At 52.0% G+C, this 19,427-nt stretch overlaps 1 protein-coding gene across 1 annotated transcript in view; it reads left to right on the top strand.

Annotated features, from left to right (window-relative positions):
- Positions 1 to 19,427, top strand: part of NLRP5 (NLR family pyrin domain containing 5) — a gene marked incomplete at its 5' end in the record, with an annotated part of 32,836 nt that overhangs the window by 1,387 nt on the left and 12,022 nt on the right. The window contains 5 exons of the mRNA XM_062177601.1: positions 2,734 to 2,811; positions 9,723 to 11,331; positions 14,237 to 14,407; positions 16,194 to 16,361; positions 18,974 to 19,144. Coding sequence (XP_062033585.1) covers positions 2,734 to 2,811; positions 9,723 to 11,331; positions 14,237 to 14,407; positions 16,194 to 16,361; positions 18,974 to 19,144 — 2,197 coding nt within the window. The remainder of the gene's footprint in view (positions 1 to 2,733; positions 2,812 to 9,722; positions 11,332 to 14,236; positions 14,408 to 16,193; positions 16,362 to 18,973; positions 19,145 to 19,427) is intronic.

Here is a 19,427-nt window from a genome sequence, read left to right as displayed (position 1 = left end):
CAGAGGTATCCGATAGTTCAATGTGGGAAGGAAGAGAGAAACAGGCAATTTTAAAAATGAAAGATAGGGGCCAGCCAGCGCTGTGGTGCAGCAGGTTAAAGCCCCAGCTTGTAGTGCCAGCATCCTATATGGGTGCCGGTTTGAGTCCTGGCTGCTCCATTTCCAATCCAGCTCCTCGCTGGAGTGGGGAGAAGGGAGCTGGAGAGAGGTTGTCCATCCGCTGGCTTACTCCCCAGATGGCTGCAACAACAGGGACTGGGCCAGGCTGTCGCCATCTCGGTGTCCCTCAATAACTCTGCCTATCAAATAAAAATATTTTTTAAAAAATTAAAGGTATAGAAAAAACGAGTGGTTCCTATTCTAGGCTACAGGAAAGTGAAGTCTAAGATCACTTCACAGAAGAAATAAGCCCTTTTTTTCCTTAATTTTTTGAAAGAGTTACAGAGAGGGAAAGAGGTCTTCCATCCGCTGGCTCCCTCCCCAACTGGCTGCAACAGCCAGAGCTGCACCCAGCCAGAGCCAGGAGCTTCTTCTGGGCCTCCCATGTGGGCACAGGGGACTTGGACCATCTTCTACTGCTTCTACTGCTTTCCCAGACCATGGCAGAGAGCTGGATTGGAAGTGGAGCAGCTGGGACTTGAACCTGCATCCATATGGGATGCCGGCACTGCAGGTGGTGGCTTTACCCGCTATGCCACAGTGCCGGCCCCAAGCTTTTTCTTTTCTTTTTTTTAAGATTTATTTGTGCTGGTGCCATGGCTCACTTGGCTAATCCTCTGCCTGTGGCGCCGGCACACCGGGTTCTAGTCCAGCTCTCTGCTGTGGCCCAGGAGGGCAGTGGAGGATGGCCCAGGTGCTTGGACCCTGCACCCACATGGGAGACCGGGAGAAGCACCTGGCTCCTGCCACCGGATCGGTGCAGCGCTGGTCGTGGCAGCCATTAGGTGGGTGAACCAACAGAAGGAAGACCTTTGTCTCTCTGTCTGTCTCTCTGTCTGTCTCTCTGTCTGTCTCTCTGTCTGTCTCTCTGTCTGTCTCTCTGTCTGTCTCTCTGTCTGTCTCTCTGTCTGTCTCTCTGTCTGTCTCTCTGTCTGTCTGTCTGTCTGTCTCTCTGTCTGTCTGTCTGTCTCTCTGTCTATAACTCTGTCTCTCTGTCTATAACTCTGTCTCACTGTCTATAACTCTGTCTCACTGTCTATAACTCTGTCTCTCTCTGTGTCTAACTCTGCCTGGCAAAAAAAAAACTATTTGAAAAGGCAGTTACAGAGAGCCAGATCTTCCATCTGTGGGTTCACTACCCAAGTTGACTGGAGCTGGGCCAAGCCAAAGCCAGGAACCTGAAGGTGCTTCCAGGTCTCCCACATAGGTGCAGGGGCTCAAAGACCAGGCTGTCATCCACTGCTTTCCCAGACATACTAGAGAGCTGGATCGGAAGTGGAGCAGCCAGGACTCGAACTGGCACCCATGTGGGATGCTAGTACTGCAGGCGGCAGCTTCACCCACTATGCCACAGCGCCAGCCCAAAGAAATAAGCTTTTGGACTGGAGCCAGAATGATGGAAAAAAATCTGCCTTGTTCACCAAGGAGCACTCTGAGCATCATGGAGTTTTCCACGTGGGAGGCGTGGGCCAGACCCCAGGGCAGGAACAGGAGGCGAGGATGGGATGGACTGGGAGGCAGGTACTTGAAGGTCACTTCATAGCAGGTCTTAAAGGGGCAGGGTTGCAGATCGTGCTGGGGTTCCTGGGGCCTTGCTGATGTGTTGGGTGCTGGAGCCCACGTGCAGGCGTAGAGAGCAGTCACGAGGCTGCTGAAGTCCCCTGAGGAGTGAAGGTGGCCTGGGCTGTGGGGTGGCGACTGTCGGAGAAAGAGATGGGAATGGCCGGCGCCGTGGCTTAACAGGCTAATCCTCCGCCTTGTGGCACCGGCACACCGGGTTCTAGTCCCGGTCAGGGCGCCAGATTCTGTCCCGGTTGCCCCTCTTCCAGGCCAGCTCTCTGCTGTGGCCAGGGAGTGCAGTGGAGGATGGCCCAAGTGCTTGGGCCCTGCACCCCATGGGAGACCAGAAGAAGCACCTGGCTCCAGGCTTCGGATCAGCACGATGCGCCGGCCGCAGCGGCCATTGGAGGGTGAACCAATGGCAAAAAGGAAGACCTTTCTCTCTGTCTCTCTCACTGTCCACTCTGCCTGTCAAAAAAAAAAAAAAATAGAACCAGGAGATGTTTCAGACGCAGACAAGACCGTTCTTCGGCACTAAAGGCAGGGACAGAATACGGCATCAAAGGTGATCCCCAGGTTGCTAGTGAGAGATGGCTGGATGGGGTTTCACAGCCTCACCCAGGAAAATACTGGAAGCGGTGTCTCCTAACAAGAGAACGGGGGCATGAATATACAGGCTGGGCCTCATGCGCGGAGAATCTCTCCGTGGGACAACTCCTGGTGTTGTGTGTGGGTCCTGAAGACGGATGCGTGACACCTGTCACAGATGGCTCATCAGGGGACCTGCCCAAGGCCCACAGCAGAACTGGGGGGAGAAGGATGCTTACAAATCCCAAACCAGAGTATTCTTTGCTAGGCACCTGCTGGCCAAGAGGGCTTCGTCATCTCCAGCAGGGGCTGCTCTGGGGATAAACGGGTCCCAAGGGCCTTCTTGGCACCCCTCGGTCATGGAGGAGTGGGCTCCCGCCCTCCCTGGCTTGGGTGACGGCTGTGACTCTCCCCTCTGTGTTGCAGAACACTCAGCAGATACAGTACCAGAAGATGCTGCCCCAGTGACGACTGACCAAGGACCAAGCAAGGAAGAGGCACCAGGTTTGTGTGGGGTGGTGGGAAACCAGGTGTGCCTAAAGCCACGTGGTGCGTGCTTGCACGTGTGGCACTGAACTCGGGACTCCTGTTGGGCTGGCTGTGCTGGAAGGCACTGGACTGCTGTTAGCTGGCCGGATGGCTTCTGAGGATCTGGTCACTCTTGTTCTAAGCCCAAGAGTTCTGTGATGATACTTTGTGGCGATCCATGAGGCTCCTGTCGAATTCGGTGTGGGTAACTTGCTGATCTACTAGAAAGCCTAAACGCCTGTCTTGGAGGCTTGGCTGCAGCGGACCAGATTCGGTACGACTCGCCCACGCCGGAGCACGGACTCCGTGTCAGACGCTTCTCTGTGTGCTGATGGTACAGCCGCGACTGCAGTTCTTGGGAGCCCCCTGCTTTGGGTGGGCTCCCTAAGTAGGGGCAGGAGAGAGAAACCAGCTAATGTAAGATCGGCTCAAACCAGTGAAGGCAGAACCTACAGGGAAGTGCGGACTTGGGTAGCAACTTGGGTTCCTCACTGCTATCCCCACCACTGCCTCTCTTCCCAACCTCCCAGCAGCCAGAGTCGTCCGGGAAATCTACCTCCTCGACTCCAGGGCAACCTCATTTCAATACAGCTTGGTCCAGGTTGTGGTTGGAAACTGCCTTTTAAGCAAAGGTCTGAGTGTTTGAGATCTGAGGCACAAGTCTCCCACTTGTAGATGACAAATGGCTCCCAGCTCGGTGTAAGTCTAGGCTGAAAGTATCACAAGCTGTATGATCCTTAGACCCACAGAATTGTGTCCTGGCTCTCTAAATGCTCAGAGGCTGAGCAATGCTATGGAACAGACACTCGGACAGACTCGTCTTGGCAGCTAGACCAAAGCATAACTGACCAGTGTTGGTCTAATCGAGCACGTTAGGGAATTCTTCATGGCTGCCATTGTGTTTAAGAACGGCTGCCTCTTAGGCCGGCGCCACGGCTCACTAGGCTAATCCTCCGCCTTGTGGCGCCGGCACACTGGGTTCTAGTCCCAGTTGGGGCACCGATCCTGTCCTGGTTGCCCCTCTTCCAGTCCAGCTCTCTGCTGTGGCCCGGGAGTGCAGTGGAGGATGACCCAAGTCCTTGGGCCCTGCACCCCATGGGAGACCAGGAGAAGCACCTGGCTCCTGGCTTCGGATCAGCGCGGTGCGCCGGCTGCAGCGCGCCTACCACGGCGGCCATTGGAGGGTGAACCAACAGCAAAGGAAGACCTTTCTCTCTGTCTCTCTCTCTCACTGTCCACTCTGCCTGTCAAAAAAAAAAAAAAAGGCTGCCTCTGAGGACCTCAGGGGTCAAGCACTGTGCCAAGTGCCTTCGCTTACGTTCTCGGAAGGATCCCATATGGCAGTAGATGTCTTGACGGTGGTCCAGTAACTGGGATCCAGAGGCTGAATGGAGTGCCAATAGCCTACGTAGGTAAACTGAGGCAAGCAGGGCTTGTGCAGAAGACCTGAAAGCTTAACCACTAGACAACGCTATGACTTGGCAGGAGCACACGATGAGTAGGAAGAGATGACACAAAGCATTCTGCCAGGGGCCGGTGTGCACTCACCTCCCGTCTCCTACCCACTATCTCGCTGTTTATAATACAGCCGTGAGCCAAGCAACCCGGTGTGAACAAATAGATTTCACATCTTCTAGTTACATCTTCAGAGAAGTATGCAGATTCTTTGCCCATTTCTGTGTTGTGATTGCAGATCTGTGATGCGTTGTGTTTTGAATTCTAGAGCTTCGGCAGATACGTTTTGCCAATACTCTCATTTAGTGGATTTTCATTTCACTTTCTTGATGTGTCCTTTGAAGCACAAAAGGTTTTAATTTGTACGAAGATAAATTTATCTTCTCATGCTGCATTCTTGGTGTCATCTAAAAAAATCATTGATGTGTCATGATTTACATCAGCATTTTGTTTTACGGGTTTTATAGTCCTGGATCTTAGCAGCACTTGGGTTTTTATCCATTTTTCACGTCATTGTTGTACATGGTATGAGGGAGTGACTGGGGAGTCCAATTTCATCATGTGGCTGGCTACACGGTTGTTGGGTCAGCTTCTGACGAAGTCTGTTCTTTGCCCTTTTGAATTGTCCAGACACTCTTGTCTGGTGTCAGTTGGCCGTGGATGTGTGCGTCAACTTTCACACTCTTGATCCTATTCCACTGATGTGTGTGTGTGTCAGTGTCACACTGACTGTACTGCTTAACAGTAAACTTGAAATCAGAAAGTGAAATTCTGCAGCGTCAAGTTTTTTTTTTTACTGCTCTGGGTCCTTTAGATTTCCATATCTATTTTGGGAAGAGCTTGATAACGTGTGCTGAAACAGCAGGCATTTTGATATGGATTACGTTAAACTCTGCAGACCAGTCTTGGATACACTGCCACATTAACAATATTAAGTGTCTACTTTAAGATTTCTTTTTGGGCTGGCACCATGGCTCAACAGGCTAATCCTCCGCCTTGCAGTGCTGGCACACCGGGTTCTAGTCCCGGTTGCCCCTCTTCCAGGCCAGCTCTCTGCTGTGGCCCAGGAGTGCAGTGGAGGATGGCCCAAGTGCTTGGACCCTGCACCCGCATGGGAGACCAGGAGAAGCACCTGGCTCCTGCCTTCAGATCAGCGCGGTGCGCCGGCCGCAGCAGCCATTGGGGGATGAACCAACGGCAAAAAGGAAGACCTTTCTCTCTGTCTCTGTCTCTCACTGTCTACTCTGCCTGTCAAAATTTTTTTAAAGATTTATTTATTTGAAAGAGATAGAGAAGTAGAGAGAGAGGTCTTCTGTCCAATGGTTCACTCCCCAGATGGCCACAATGGCCGGAGCTGTGCCATTCCAAAGCCAGGAGCTTTTTCCAGGTCTCCCATGCAGGTGCAGGGGCCCAAGGACTTGGGCCATCTTCTACTGCTTTCTCAGGCCATAGCGGAGAGCTTGATTAGAAGAGGAGCACCTGGGACTAGAAGCGGCGCCCATATGGGATGCCGGTGCTTCAGGCCAGGGTGTTAACTTGCTATGCCACAGTGCTGGCCCCTTAAGATTTCTTTAATTTCCTCTAATTATGCTTCTTGGTTTTCAGTATGTTAAGTCTCAATATCTCACTTATGAACTCTATTCCTAAATATTTTCTTATGCCCCTGTAAGTGCAGTCACTTTGTTTATGCCGGTGTATAGAGATCTGATTTTGAATCTAGTGCCTATTGTTCCAGTACATTCTACCCACCTGTTACACCAGTAGTTGCCCTGTTCTTAACTGGCCATAAGATGAAATCTGGCATGGCAAATACTAGTGGTTTGGGCTGTCTGACCTCCCTTCTGTGAGTAATGGATGAATGTTGGATTTCATTCTCTCCTTCTCCTGCAGAAACCTCACAAACCACAGGACAAGACGAGGCAGCAGCAGCAGAGACGCAAGACCAAGGTGAAGGGAACAAAACTGCTCCCTCTGTTGCTATCTGGAAGGAGGTTGGGTGCAAAGACTGTCCAGGGAGTTCCGGTAACGGGGGAGTTCGGTTTCCCTCTCTTCATCCTCACTTGTCTGTGTCTGCCCCCTCCCTAGGAGACCTGCAGATCAGCACCACTGATGGCTCTGTGTGCCCACTAGGACTATCCGTAGTCGCACCCTAGGGAGATCCCAAAGAGCCACCATTCTGTGACCCAGCACAAGCTTGTCTGACAGCCCTGTGCTCCCTTTGGCTTCACTTAGTCCTTCCCTAATTCTGTCAACCAATATTGACTACCATCTGAAGACCCGTGGTAGAATTACAGGGGTGACAATACACTAACTGCCTTCCTGATGTTCATGGACTGGAATTACAGTCACTAAACCAAACAAAGGTTAAATGAAAGACCGATCCCAAGGTTCTGTGACTGTGAAATGGGCTTGAGCAGTTAACAGAGTTAGCTTCCCTGAGGAAATGTTCCTTGGATTTTTTGCCTTGGGTAGAATCCCTGTACCTTAAGATTCACCCTCCCAAGTGTACAGTTCAGTGTGGTTTAGTAGAGCCAGTCATCTGACTGTCGCCACCATCTAACTTCAAAGCTTTTTCTTCTCCCGGAAAGAAACCCCATATTCGTTGACAGTCCCTCCTCTCTGGCTCAGCCCTAGGAAATCCCTCATTTCCGTTTCTATGAAGTCATCAACTCGCTCTTTCCTGTAAGTGAGTCACATGGCACGTGGCCCTTAGTAACTTTTCATTTAGCATAATTTCAAAGTTCATGTTGTGTCAGTGCTGTATTATTACATGTCTTTGTAGGTGCGCTCTCGTGTAGCTGTGTAACGTTCTGTGTGTGCACGCCACACTTTACCTATTCTGTGATAAACAGGATTTCTGTTCTCCTCACTTCTGGAGACCAGAAGTGAAGGATTCTGTTGTGAACGTTCGTGTACAAAGAGGTGATTTGACCTGCGTGTTAGAATCAAGATGTAAGATGACTAGAACCTGGCATTGGAGGTTCAGAAAAGAGGCATCGGGAATGTCTCTCCTCCTTCTTGGAAAGTCTTGGTGATGCTTGGGAGCCAGTGGCTGAAATCTTACATGCTGAAGTCAGTTCGGCTTCTATTCTGCCAGTCCAACATGTTGACCCTGTGGGACTTATTTGTTGAATCAATGTTTGAAAAACTAGTAGGTGCCAGCGTGAGGGATTCTTCAAAAAGACCATGCAAGTGTAAATCATGGAAATACTATGCATGGATTTCAACTTCTTGCACCAACGTAAGCATCTTCTTAACAGTTCATTTCCATGAGCTTTTTGATAACCTCTTGTGCTGTCGGCTTTACACTGGGCTGAGTGATAAGTACAGGTACTGATGCCATTTCTAGAAACCTTCCTCTGGGCGAGGCACTCTTCTCCACATCTTGTGATGGTCTGGCAGCCTCCTACAGCCACATAAGGGGAGGCACTGATGTCCCTGCCTCACAGGTGAACAAACTACCATAGAGGATTGCTAGGAGGCAAAAATTAGAACCGTGTATGGAATACTGACATCAATCTTTTCCAAAGTGACGTCACAAGTTTATGCTTTTTCTCAAGTGTCACTTATAGAAAACATGAGAAGCAATTAGCTCACTTGAAGATTTATTTTATTTGAAAGGTAGAGAGGGAAAGGGAGCAAGAGAGCTTCATCCACTGGTTCATTCCACAAATGTCCGTAGCAGCCAGGGCTGGGCCAGACTGAAGCTTCTCCCAAGTCTGTCACGTGGGTGCAGGGTCTCAAGGACTTGGGCCATTCTCCACTGCTTTCCCAAGCACACTAGCAGGGAGATGGATCCGAAGTAGAGCAGCTGGGACTCAAACCGGCACCCATATGGCATGCTAGCGTCGCAGGCAGTGTCTTTACCCACTACACCATGATGCCAGCCCCAGAAATTGGCTTTTTGTTGGAGACCAAAGACAATGTTAGCTTCTGATACTTTGAAATTGAGATCCCTGTGGCACCTGGTGGTGAGTTAGACACCTCAGCATGGCTTCTTGGGAAGATTGGAGCTCGTCAGCAGACATAACTGAGTCACAGGAGAGGCAGACATGGCTGAGGGGGAAGCAGTGAAGGCTGGCGTTGAGCGGGAGACTTCTTCCCTGGGTTCTCTCAGCAAATCCATAGTCCAGGAGCGGGGCCAATCCTGAATGGGAATTGGTGAACTTGATCCCATCGGTCTGAATTCGGCCAATAGAGATTCAGATCTCTGGGTTTTATGTGTGTGTGTGTTAAAGGTTTTCCTGATAAAAGAACCATGGAGTAGATCTAACAGAACTTCCAGGAAATTTAGGGTCCAAGGATATGGATTTTTTCCATATGCATTGATGTCAGATTGTTGAAGTTAGACATGCTAAGACAAAGTAGATTCCTCAAGGGGTTTGCGTTATAAACTGAGCAAGGAAAAAATTAAATGCATAAAGGAATTACAGTTGAGATAAAAGTAGAACAGAAATGAGAAGATCATGACTAACAATAGGTGCAATTTATCATTTTCCAGATCCTATGTTAATAAATGCCAACTATACGTTTTTCCTTAAATATCACAACCTCTGGAAGAATGGCAGCTCCTTGGTAGGGAAATAAAAACCCAGAGAATGAGGCAACTTGTCTCAAATAGGTATCAGGTACTTCAAAAGTTCATGGAGAATAGTAAAAAATATATTTTGATGCAAAAAAAAATTGGGAGATGCATACATATGGTGTTGTCTTACAGCTCATGAAGAGATGAAGGCCATGTATGAATTGTTTTTTGAACGAAAATTTTTAATCCCATCTTCGGTAATCTTTTTGAAGTACCCTTGTACAGTTCAGTAGAGCTTGCGTTCCAAGAAGGGTTTATCTGACCTCTGCAGGTGTCCTCCATTTTAGAGTGGAACCCCCTCGCTCACTCGCCACACCCTCATTGCGTAGAGGTGTGTTTTCTCCCATGGTAGCCTGAGGATAGCACCAGATACCTGCCTGTCCTGGCAATGTAGAACTAGGTCCCTGGGCGATGTGCCGTCGGCTCTCCTAAGCTTGTCTATTTCAGAGACTGTCTGGTGTAGGTTATCCATTCAACAGATACTGGGGTGCTCACAGGATACCAGGCACTGCTAGGAGCACTGAAGACCCAACAGTGAGTAAGAAAGGCTGTGCTTAGAGTCTGCTGGGAGACAGAGTAAGCAAATGGGATGCTTCAGGTCTTCAGTGCTAAAGAGAAATCGGGTACAAGAGACAAGTAGAGCTTTTCAGGCAGGAAGTCTCTCGAAGGAATGAGGGATGGAGCTTGTGAAGGGTTCATTGCTGGGAAGTACTGAGGCGTCTGTATGTGGGCTGTCTCTCACATGGTCCACTGGTTCGGAGGCTTTTGCCTGGTATCTGACTTTTATACTATAAGTCAAAAAGCGTCCTTCAAATTGTTGCTGTGTCTTTTTCTCCCTCCTGTCCAGTTTCTGATGATGACACTGACAAACGGGACTACAAGGCGCACGTGAAGAGCAAATTTGCCATCAAGTCTGACGCACACAACGGCTCTGAAAATGCGGCTTCCGACTGGCCAGAGATGCAAATGCTGGTTGACATCTTTAACTCAGACCAGCGGGGCTTTCGGCCCCGGACCGTGGTTCTCCACGGGAGATCGGGAGTCGGGAAGTCGGCTCTGGCCAGGAGGGTCATTCTGCGCTGGGCAGAGGGTGTGCTCTACCGGGACCTGTTCAATTACGTCTTCTTTCTCCATGCTAGAGACATCGAGTGGAGAGAGGAGAGCAGCTTTGCAGAGCTCCTTGCCAGGGAGTGGCCACACCCCCAGTTTCCGGCCACGGAGATCCTGTCCCGCCCGGAAAAGCTCTTGTTCATCCTTGATAGCTTTGACGACCTGGACTCTGCGCTTGGGCTTTGCGCCAGGAAGCTGTGCACAGACTGGACTGAGAGGCGGCCCCGGTGTGCTCTGGTGCACAGTCTGCTCAAGAAAGCCCTGCTGCCCGAGTCCTCCCTGCTCGTCACCGTCCGGGACGTGGGCATGGAGCAGCTCAAGTCGCTGATCGTGTCTCCCCTGTACCTGGTAGTGGGAGGCATCTCGGTGCAGAGGAGGATACAGTTGCTCCTCAAACACATCCCCAGCCAACACAGGAAGATGCAAGTGTTGCATTCGGTGATGGACAACCCCCGGCTCTTTGACCAGTGCCAGGTCCCCGCCGTGTGCCTGCTGATCTGCACGGCGCTGGAGCTGCAGGAGGCCGTGGGGAAGAGCCTCGCGCCCACCTGCCAGACCCTCACTGGCCTGTACGCCACGTTCGTGTTCCATCAGCCAGCTCCAGGGGCAGCTTTGCAGCGTTGCCTCAGCCAGGAAGAGCGAGCTGTCCTGAAGGGCTTGTGCCACATGGCCGTGCAGGGCGTGTGGAGCAGGAAGTCCGTGTTCAGCAGTAACGACCTGAGGGCTCACGGGCTGAGGGCGTCCGAGCTGTCCTCCATGTTCCCCATGAGCCTCCTCCTCCCGCTGGGTGGCCACCGGGAGAAGTGCTACGCGTTCATCCACCTCAGCCTGCAGGACTTCTTCGCCGCCTTGTACTACGTTCTGGAGGCTCTGGAGAAAGAGACCTCTTCCTGCTCTGTGTTCTTCGAGGCTGCGCAGAGTTGGCTGGAGCTGAAGCAAACTGGAATCGACTTCCGCTTGGCTCGCGTGAAGCATTTCTTGTTTGGCCTCATGAGCAGAGAGGTGATGAGGACCCTGGAGATCCGGCTCGGGTGTCCCGTGCCCCAGGGGGTGGTGAAACAGGAGCTGCTGCACTGGGTGTCTCTGCTAGGGCGGCAGGCCACCGCCTCCACCCCTGCAGATGTCATGGAGTCCTTCCACTGCCTCTTTGAGACTCAGGATGAGGACTTTGTTCTCTCGGCGTTACACAGCTTCCAAGATGTGCGGCTTCCGATTAACCGGAGGATGGACTTGATAGTATCCTCTTTCTGTCTCCAACACTGTCGTCGTCTACGGAGAATCCGGGTGGACGTCAAAGACCTTTTCTTAAAGGACGAGTTTGCTGCGTGGCCCACGACTCCCCAGTGGTGAGTACCCCCACAGAATTGCGTCTCCGTGTTCCTACCACCAGTCCCTGATAGGATTTCCAGAAATATCCGAACCCCCAGGTTGTCCCACCGACGAAGACCATAGGACTTCAATCTGGCGCAACAGCGATGGCTGCATGTGCTCTTCCAAAGCGCGCCCCCACCAAGGTTATTGGAGATGGCTCTGAGTTTGCAACCCAGAAATGTGGGTTTTGAAGCTCCTCCTGTAACAGGACAATGCAGGTTTATGCACTGCCTGCCTGGTGTCGGGTCCAGAGCCGTGAAGTCTAGCAGAATCTCCTGTGATGGTACAAATGTTCCACAGCGTCTCGTCCAGTCTGGTGGCCTCTGGGTGTGCTTGCTTACTGAACACTTGGAATATTGTGGGACTGAGGGTGTGAACTCATTTACTTTTTTATTTTTTTGGTAGATGTTTTATTTATTTGAAAGACAATTACAGAGAGGTAGAGATGGAGAAGTCTGGGGCCGGCACTGTGGTGTAGCAGGTAAAGCCGCCACCTGCAGTGCTGGCATCCCATATGGGCGCCGGTTCTAGTCCAGGCTGCTCCTCTTCCAATCCAGCTCTCTGCTATGGCCTGGGAAAGCAGCAGAAGATGGCCCAAGTCCTTGGGCCCCTGTACTGGCACGGGAGACCTGGAAGAAGCGTCTAGTTTCTGGCTTCAGATTGGTGCAGCTCCAAGCATTGCAGCCAATTGAGGAGTGAACCAATGGATAGAAGACCTCTCTATCTCTGCCTTTGCTCTCTGTGTAACTCTGACTTTCAAATAAATCTTTAAAAAAAGAGGTCTTCATCCACTGGTTCACTCCCCAAATGGCTGCAATGGCCAGAGCTGAGCCTATCCAGAGCCAGGAGCTTCTTCTGGGTCTCCCACATTGGGTGCGGGAGCCCAAGGACTTGGGCCATCTTCCGCTGTTTTCCCAGGTGCATTAGCAGGGAGTTGGATTGGAAGTGGAGCAGCTGGGACTCAAACCCAGCGCTGTGCCCTGTGCTGCAGGCAGGGGCTTTAAGCCGCTGTACCACGGCACTGGCCCCTTATTTACATTTAAATAACACCTGTGGCTGGTGCTGTCTCTGAGTGGTGCTGAATGCCAGTCCTCCTGTTACCCAAACTTCTGACATCGGTCAGAAGGTGGTGCTGTCAGGATTTATGCCCCCGGTCTGCTGCCACTCAGCAGTGTGGCTCTGGGCAAGTTATTCGACTTCCTGTGTTGATTTGTCCGTCTGTAAAGTGGAGGCAGTGGTATCTATCGATCTGGTGGTTAGGGGAATTGATACAGCTGAAGTCCTAGGAACTGTGCCTGAGGATGAACGTGTAGGTGTTGGCCAGAAATCGCAAAGTATTTTAAAACTCCGTGGAAAACAGAATTTCAAAAGCTTCGCCTAGGGTCAAAAAAGAATCAAAACCTATCCAGAGGGGGAGTCTTCAAAAAGTTCATGGAAACACATATTATGAAAACTATGCATGGTTTTCAAAATTTTTGTTCCAAAAAATTATCCTTTTAGTTCTTGTTTATTTAAAGGAAAAACAGTGAGCTCTCATTTGTTGGTTAGCTCCCCAAATACTTGGAACAGCCAGGGCTGGGTCTGGATGAAGCCTAGAATTCAGTCTTGGTCTCCCATGTGGTGATACTTGAACCAGCACCGTTTGCTTCTCAAGGTGTGAGTTAACAGGAAGCTGAGACTGGGAGCAGAGCCGGGACGTGAACCTAAACATTCGTATGGGATGCGGGCATCTGTGGGGGTATCCTAACCAGCAGGCCACACACCTACCCCATGCAGTTGATTCTTTGAGGCAACCCCGAGAGAGTAGTCGGGTCCCTTTTCACAAATGTGGGAAGGTGAGGTTGGAGGCAGGACAGCAGCCTGTTCAAATTCCACGTGGCAGTGCAGTGTTGGGAACCACAGGCGCCAGGCTGTGTGGTCTTGGATTTCTCTCGTGTAACTGACGCTTCGTGTCCACTGAGCACTGCTTGCTCCCCGCCCCCACCCCAAGCCCCTTGGAACTGTCATTCGGCATCTATGGGCTTGGCTGTTCTAGGTACCTCGTGAAAGTACAATCATGCCGTATTTGTCCTTCTAGCACAGGCACATTTAACTTAGCACGTGGTCCTCTGTTAAAAATGGCCAGAGTTCCTCCTTTTCTAAGGCTGGGTGATACACCATTGTGTGTCTACACACACGAGAGTGTCTTGACCCATTCATCCATGGATGGATACTTCATCTTCTATTTTTGTTTAAGGTTTGTGTGTTTTGGAAGTCAGAGTTACAGGGAGAGACAGATCTTCCATCTGAGGTTCATTCCCCAGTGGCCACGACAGCCAGCACTGGGCCAGGTCAAAGCCAGGAGCTTCATCCAGGTCTCCCACTTGGATGGCAGGGAGCCAAGCACTTGGGCCGTCTTCTGCTTTCCCAGGCTATTAGCAGGGAGCAGTAGCCGGGACATGAACTGGTGCCCATATGGGATGCCGGCCTTAGCACTTTATTTTCATATCCAGACTTTTGTGCTATCTCATTGAGGTCCCTCTACTGGTTCTTTTAGGGAGATAGCCAGGAGTGAGATTGTGCATCCTGATAACTATTGTTTAATTTCTTAAACTCTTTGGTGTTTTCCATAGAAGCTGTTCCATTTGTATGTTCAAAGGGGGAGCTAGAACTTAATTTTAAGAGCTGGTGTCCCCTAATTCTAGTATGCTCCCATGGGTACCCAGGGGCAGCTGGATAGAAGGCCAAGGGTGAGGTAGCACCATGGAGCTGGCCTCGGGGCCTCTGAAGCCAGCCCTGCCTTGCCTGAGCAGCTGGCTCCTCCCCAACACTGTCAGGGTAGCCGCTGGTGTGAAGATGCATTCCACGGTTGACACCTGTCTGTTTCTCTCCCCGATATAGGATGCAGACCAGGACCCTCATGGACGAGAGCTGGGAGAACTTCTGCTCTGTGCTCGCCACCCACCCAAGCCTGCGACAGCTCGACCTGGGCAGCAGCATCCTGAGCGATTGGGCCATGAAGGTGCTCTGTGCCAAGCTCAGGCACCCGGCCTGTAGAATACAGACTCTGATGTAAGGGCTGCCCTGCCCGGCACGGGTAAACCCCTTCCCCTGGCGCAGCCACGGCTCCCTGCTGCACCACTGTGACCCCTCCAGTGTACTCTGCCCCGCCCGGCATGGGCAAACCCCTTCCCCTGGCACGGCCACGGCTCCCCGCCGCATCTCTGTGACCCCTCCAGTGTACTCTGCCCCGCCCGGCACGGGCAAACCCCTTCCCCTGGCACGGCCACGGCTCCCCGCCACATCTCTGTGACCCCTCCAGTGTACTCTGCCCCGCCCGGCATGGGCAAACCCCTTCCCCTGGCGCGGCCACGGCTCCCCACCACACCGCTGTGACCCCTCCAGTGTACTCTGCAGGATGCGTGCTGGGAGTGGGCTAGGTGCCCTAGTCCCAAAAGCCAAGAACGGGGAAGGACAACAGGCCTTGGAGGGGATTGCTGGAGCGGCTCCGTTCACTCTGGGTTTTGCAGAATGGGTAGGAGACAGGAAGGCGGGCTCATGGTAGAACGTGAGCCTGAGCCGAGGTCAAAGCGCGTGGTCTGTGGAACTGTTGAGCAATCCGAGCGCTTCTAGGCTAATCCACAGTTACAAATACTCGACACTCGATGAGTTTGCAGGTCTGTTGTAGACACAAGGGCACCACTGTGTTTGGAACAGGAGATGAAGTGCTGGCTCCACCCACATGGGAGCGCTCTGGGATGAAGCAAAACCCAGGAGGTGCCCAAGAGGAGTGCACGTTTGATTGCGAATATCTCCCCCCCCCCCCCCTTGCCACTTCTCTCTCCTCTGGTTTCTTCAGTCTGGGTTACGTTGAGGAGTTGTGTAATCCTAGGACAACCCCTTGTTCACCTCAAATCGCACACCAACATTTTGCTTTCGGTTATCCTGCGTGTTTTTCCCTCGGAAGCATCCCCATGCCGCAACGCCCGTGCCGCTGTCCACTCCACGTGCTTGAATATGTTTGCCATCCAACCAGAGCTGTAGGGAGGAAGTGTGAAGGCATTTGAGTCTCCTGATGCCCCACACAGCTTCCCAATTCCCGAAGTAACCACACTCGCATCATCTGTGAAATTTCTGTAAGGCTTTCGTGCAGTTGTGAGCACACATACATTGGCATACGAGTGCTTCTCACCCAAGGAGTGTCAGATCGCACAAGTCCTGACATTTGACCTTGTCCTCTCTGACTTGGCTAAATATCTGTAGTGTGTCCCACACTCGGTAGGCTGCCCCGTGTTTTCTGTTTCATCGCCATCATGCTCAACGCCTTGTTGAATGTGGCCCCTGTAGACTAGGCTCTGCAAGAGTAGGGACTGTGTGTTGCACGTTCTGTTCCCAAGGGCTGACGCTGCAGCGGCTGAAGCTGCCGCTTGGAATCCCATGTTGGAGGCTGGTCTAAGTCCCAGCTGCTTCACTTCTGACCTAGCCCCCTTCTAATGTGCCTGAGAAGGCAGCAGATGGGCACCAAGGTGCTGGACCTCTGCTACCCGCACAGGGAGACCCGGGTGGTGTTCTGGCTCCTGGCTTTGGTCAGGCACAGCCTTGATCACTCGGGCAGTGAACCAGCAGAAGTAAGACATATTTTTCCTCCTCTATCTGTAGCTCTGCCTTTCAAATCTAAGATTTTAATAATCTATTCCCAGATTCTAGTGCTGGGAGTCCTAGGTGCTCAATTATTTACTGCTTCAAAACGAAACTTAAATCCTTGGAGAGTTGGAACAGGAGGAGAGTGAGGAGAAACTAGCACACAACTAAACCTCCCCAGCGTCTGATCCGCCTTTGGTCTTTTGCCCTTCTGCAGATTGAAGGGGGCACAGGTAGCCCCGGGTCTCCAGCACCTCTGGGTGACTCTCGTCATGAACCGCAACATCAAGCACTTGAACTTGGGGAGCACAGTCCTGAAAGAGAAAGACATCAAGATGGCGTGTGAGGCGCTGAAGCACCCCAACAGCCTGCTGGAGTCTTTACGGTAGGTTGGTAGGGTTTTCTGTTTGTTTTTTTTTTTAATATTGACAGGAGATTGCAAAAATAGTCAACAGTTTAAAAAAAAATGTACTAGAGGTGGATGATGGGGACACTTCCACAGCGAAGAGGTGCCCGGCGCTGCCCAAGTGTGTGCTTGAAAACTTAAGTTTTGTGTTAACTATTTGGCCACAATAGAAATATTTCAACATTGCCCTGGCCCTCCAGACGGCTTCTCTCAATGGTTGTGTTTAGGCACTCTCAAATGATGTCTAGCCTGGGTAAAGCAACACGGGGGCAGCACCCACGTGTCATCCTGTGCCGTGATCACGGGCACAGATTGTGTGGCCTTCGCTGCTACCCACAGCAGCCACGGTCTTCACTCTCCCAGCCGCACACGCCCCTCCCCACCACGCCTGATCCCCGGCAGCCACTCGTGCTTTCCACCCCCACGATGCTGCCGTCTTGACAATTCTAGAAAAGTCGAGTCAGTTTCGTGTGACTCTGCCCACTGCTGTCAGATGGCCTTGAGTTCCAGCCAAGCTCTTGCGTCACCAAGTTCGTCCTTTTCTGCTCTGAGCACTTACTTGGTGGCATGGGTATGCTACAGTTAGGTTTTCTTTGTCTTTTTAAAATATCTTATTCAAAAGAGTTACAGAAAAAGGTAGAGACAGATCTTCCATCTGCTGGTTCACTCCCCAGACAGCTGCAACAGTTGGAGCTGTGCCAATCCGAAGGCAGGAGCCAAGAGCCGCCTCCAGGTCTCCCACATGGACACAGGGCCCAAGGACTTGGGCCATCCTCTACTGCGTTCCCAGGCCACAGCAGAGAGCTGGACTGGGAGAGGAGCAGCTGGGACTAGAACTGGCGCCCATATGGGATGCCTGCACTTCAGGCCAGGGCTTTAACCCGCTGTGCCACAGTGCCGACCCCAATTGTCTTTATTTAAGCTACTTAGATTTTTAATTACTTTTAAACATTCTAATGAACATAAAATACTTGTACATTTTTATGGGATACGGTGCAATTTTTAACTTGGTATAAACTGGTGGAGGCAGGCAATAAGCCTTCTCCTTTTGTCTGGAGCCTTACCAGCTCTTTATACAGAATCTTCGAGTTCTTTATACAGGAACACACAGAACCACATATCCAGGGACTTCCTAGTTGTTTGCAGGGGTGGGCTATTGCTACAGTTCGTAAATGCTCGACACTGCTCCCCGATGTTTGTGGGACCCTGAGGCAGGGTTGAGCTTGAACGATGCGTAGCAACTGTGGAAGAAACTTTGTGTCGTTCCCTGGTAGCTGGGTAACTGGGCCTTTACGCATGGAACCCAAGGAAGCCAGGTGAGCCCATGGGTGTCATCGCAGAATGGAAATGCCTCTGTCTTCCCTGGAAGCCAATAGGAGGCAACTCTCCCCTCCATTGATGCTCGCAAATATGTAACTGGAGTTTGGACTTGGAATAAGTGAGGTGCACGTTGTCGGGGAAAAGCAGGACTGGTTACTGGGGCCAAGGAAGGCGTGCGGGGAGAGCAGCCCATTTCTGGGAGCGCAATGGCCATGCCCTCTGGTACCTCCCACTGTGGGGAGCATTGCTCCGTCTCTTTCATTCAGAACTCCCAGAACCTAGAGGTGCTCTATTCCCAGCGCCTGGGCGTGGCATGCCCCAGGCATGTGCTGGCTGCAGGGCTGGGATGGGGTGAATTTGATGGAGCAGCACTGAAGGAATCTGGTTGAAAATCATCCCATCGAGGCGCTGTCATTGTCCAGTGTCCAACAAGCACAGGGGTTCCTCTATCTTGTCGTGGGGAAGGCACAAGCGAAGGGGGTTCAGTAGGGAGGTTTTAAAGCCTGACCTGGAAGTGGTGCAAATTGCTTCCTCTCACATCCCCTTAGCTAGAACTCTGTCATCTGATCCTTCCTGCCCCAAGGCAGACTGGAAAAGAGTACAGCTCTGTCCAGAAAGAAGCCAAAGCAGGCTTGCACACCAGTCTGCACCCCAGTTTCTCCAGTACAACCACCATCAGAGATGGTAAATTCAGTCATGAGGATGCTAAGCTATTTCAGTAGCTGGTGAAGTGCTGAGGGTAGGATTACTAGGTCATAGGCTAGAGAGTGACTCGGATCTCGTAGATGTTGCTGGTTGTTGGAGGAGATTGTGCCTCCCAGTCATTGCTTGCAGACCTACTATGTGCTATCGCAGCTGCCAGAGATACAGTAGGGGACAAGGCAAGTCTCTACCCTCGCAGAGGCAACGTCCTGGGGATGGGGCAGGGGGATGGACAGCAGGCAGGTGCAGATGCCAGCTGGTGGTCGCTGCCATGGCTGGGATCGTGTCTGCCCGAGGGGAGGGGAGCAGATTGGGGCAGGGTGGGCAGGGTTAAGTAAGGAAGTGAGTCTGGCTTCCTGTAAAGAGAACTGAATGAGAAATAGAGCCTGCGATGACCTCCGGTGGAGAGCGGGTGGCATTGCCCAGGGAAGGACCCGAGAAGGCTCAGACCCCGAGGGGCAGCAGCAGGCAGGGTCCCCAGGCCAGAGTGGCCGCTGGTCTGTGCCGAGGAGAGAGGCGTTGCTTCTGGGGAGAGCTGCGGCCGTGTGTCACGCTGCCTGTCTCTGCAGATTGGACTCCTGTGGGCTAACCCAGACCTGCTACCTGATGATCTCCCAAGTCGTTCACAAATCCACCAGCCTGAAGACCCTCAGCATAGCAGGGAATAAGGTGACGGACTGGGGGTTGAAGCCCCTGTGTGACGCCCTGAGGCTGTCCTGGTGTTTCCTGCAGAGGCTGATGTGAGTGCTGTTTTTCACTGGAGTTGTCTGACCCGAAACCCTCCAGGTCACGGGAGGGAGGGGAACGGGCTGGGGGGCATCAGCCGCGGGTGAGGGTGGGAGTCGGTGCCCCGATGCTGGGATACAGGAAAAGACAGTGACCTCCGGGTCTGCGCCTGAGCTCTAAGCTGATGTGAAAGATGGGAGTGGGAATCTCTACATGGAAGCCGACCCGTGGTCTTTCTCAGAGCATGGGGCTGGCCTGCCTGCGTGGGTGGGTAAACCTGGGGAGGGTTATGACTGC

The sequence above is a fragment of the Lepus europaeus genome, chromosome 19 (assembly GCF_033115175.1).
Source record: "Lepus europaeus isolate LE1 chromosome 19, mLepTim1.pri, whole genome shotgun sequence".
In the NCBI taxonomy this organism is placed as follows: Eukaryota; Metazoa; Chordata; class Mammalia; order Lagomorpha; family Leporidae; genus Lepus; species Lepus europaeus.
The sequence above is the reverse complement of the archived record's forward strand: the minus strand, read 5'-3'. Positions and strand labels throughout refer to the sequence as shown.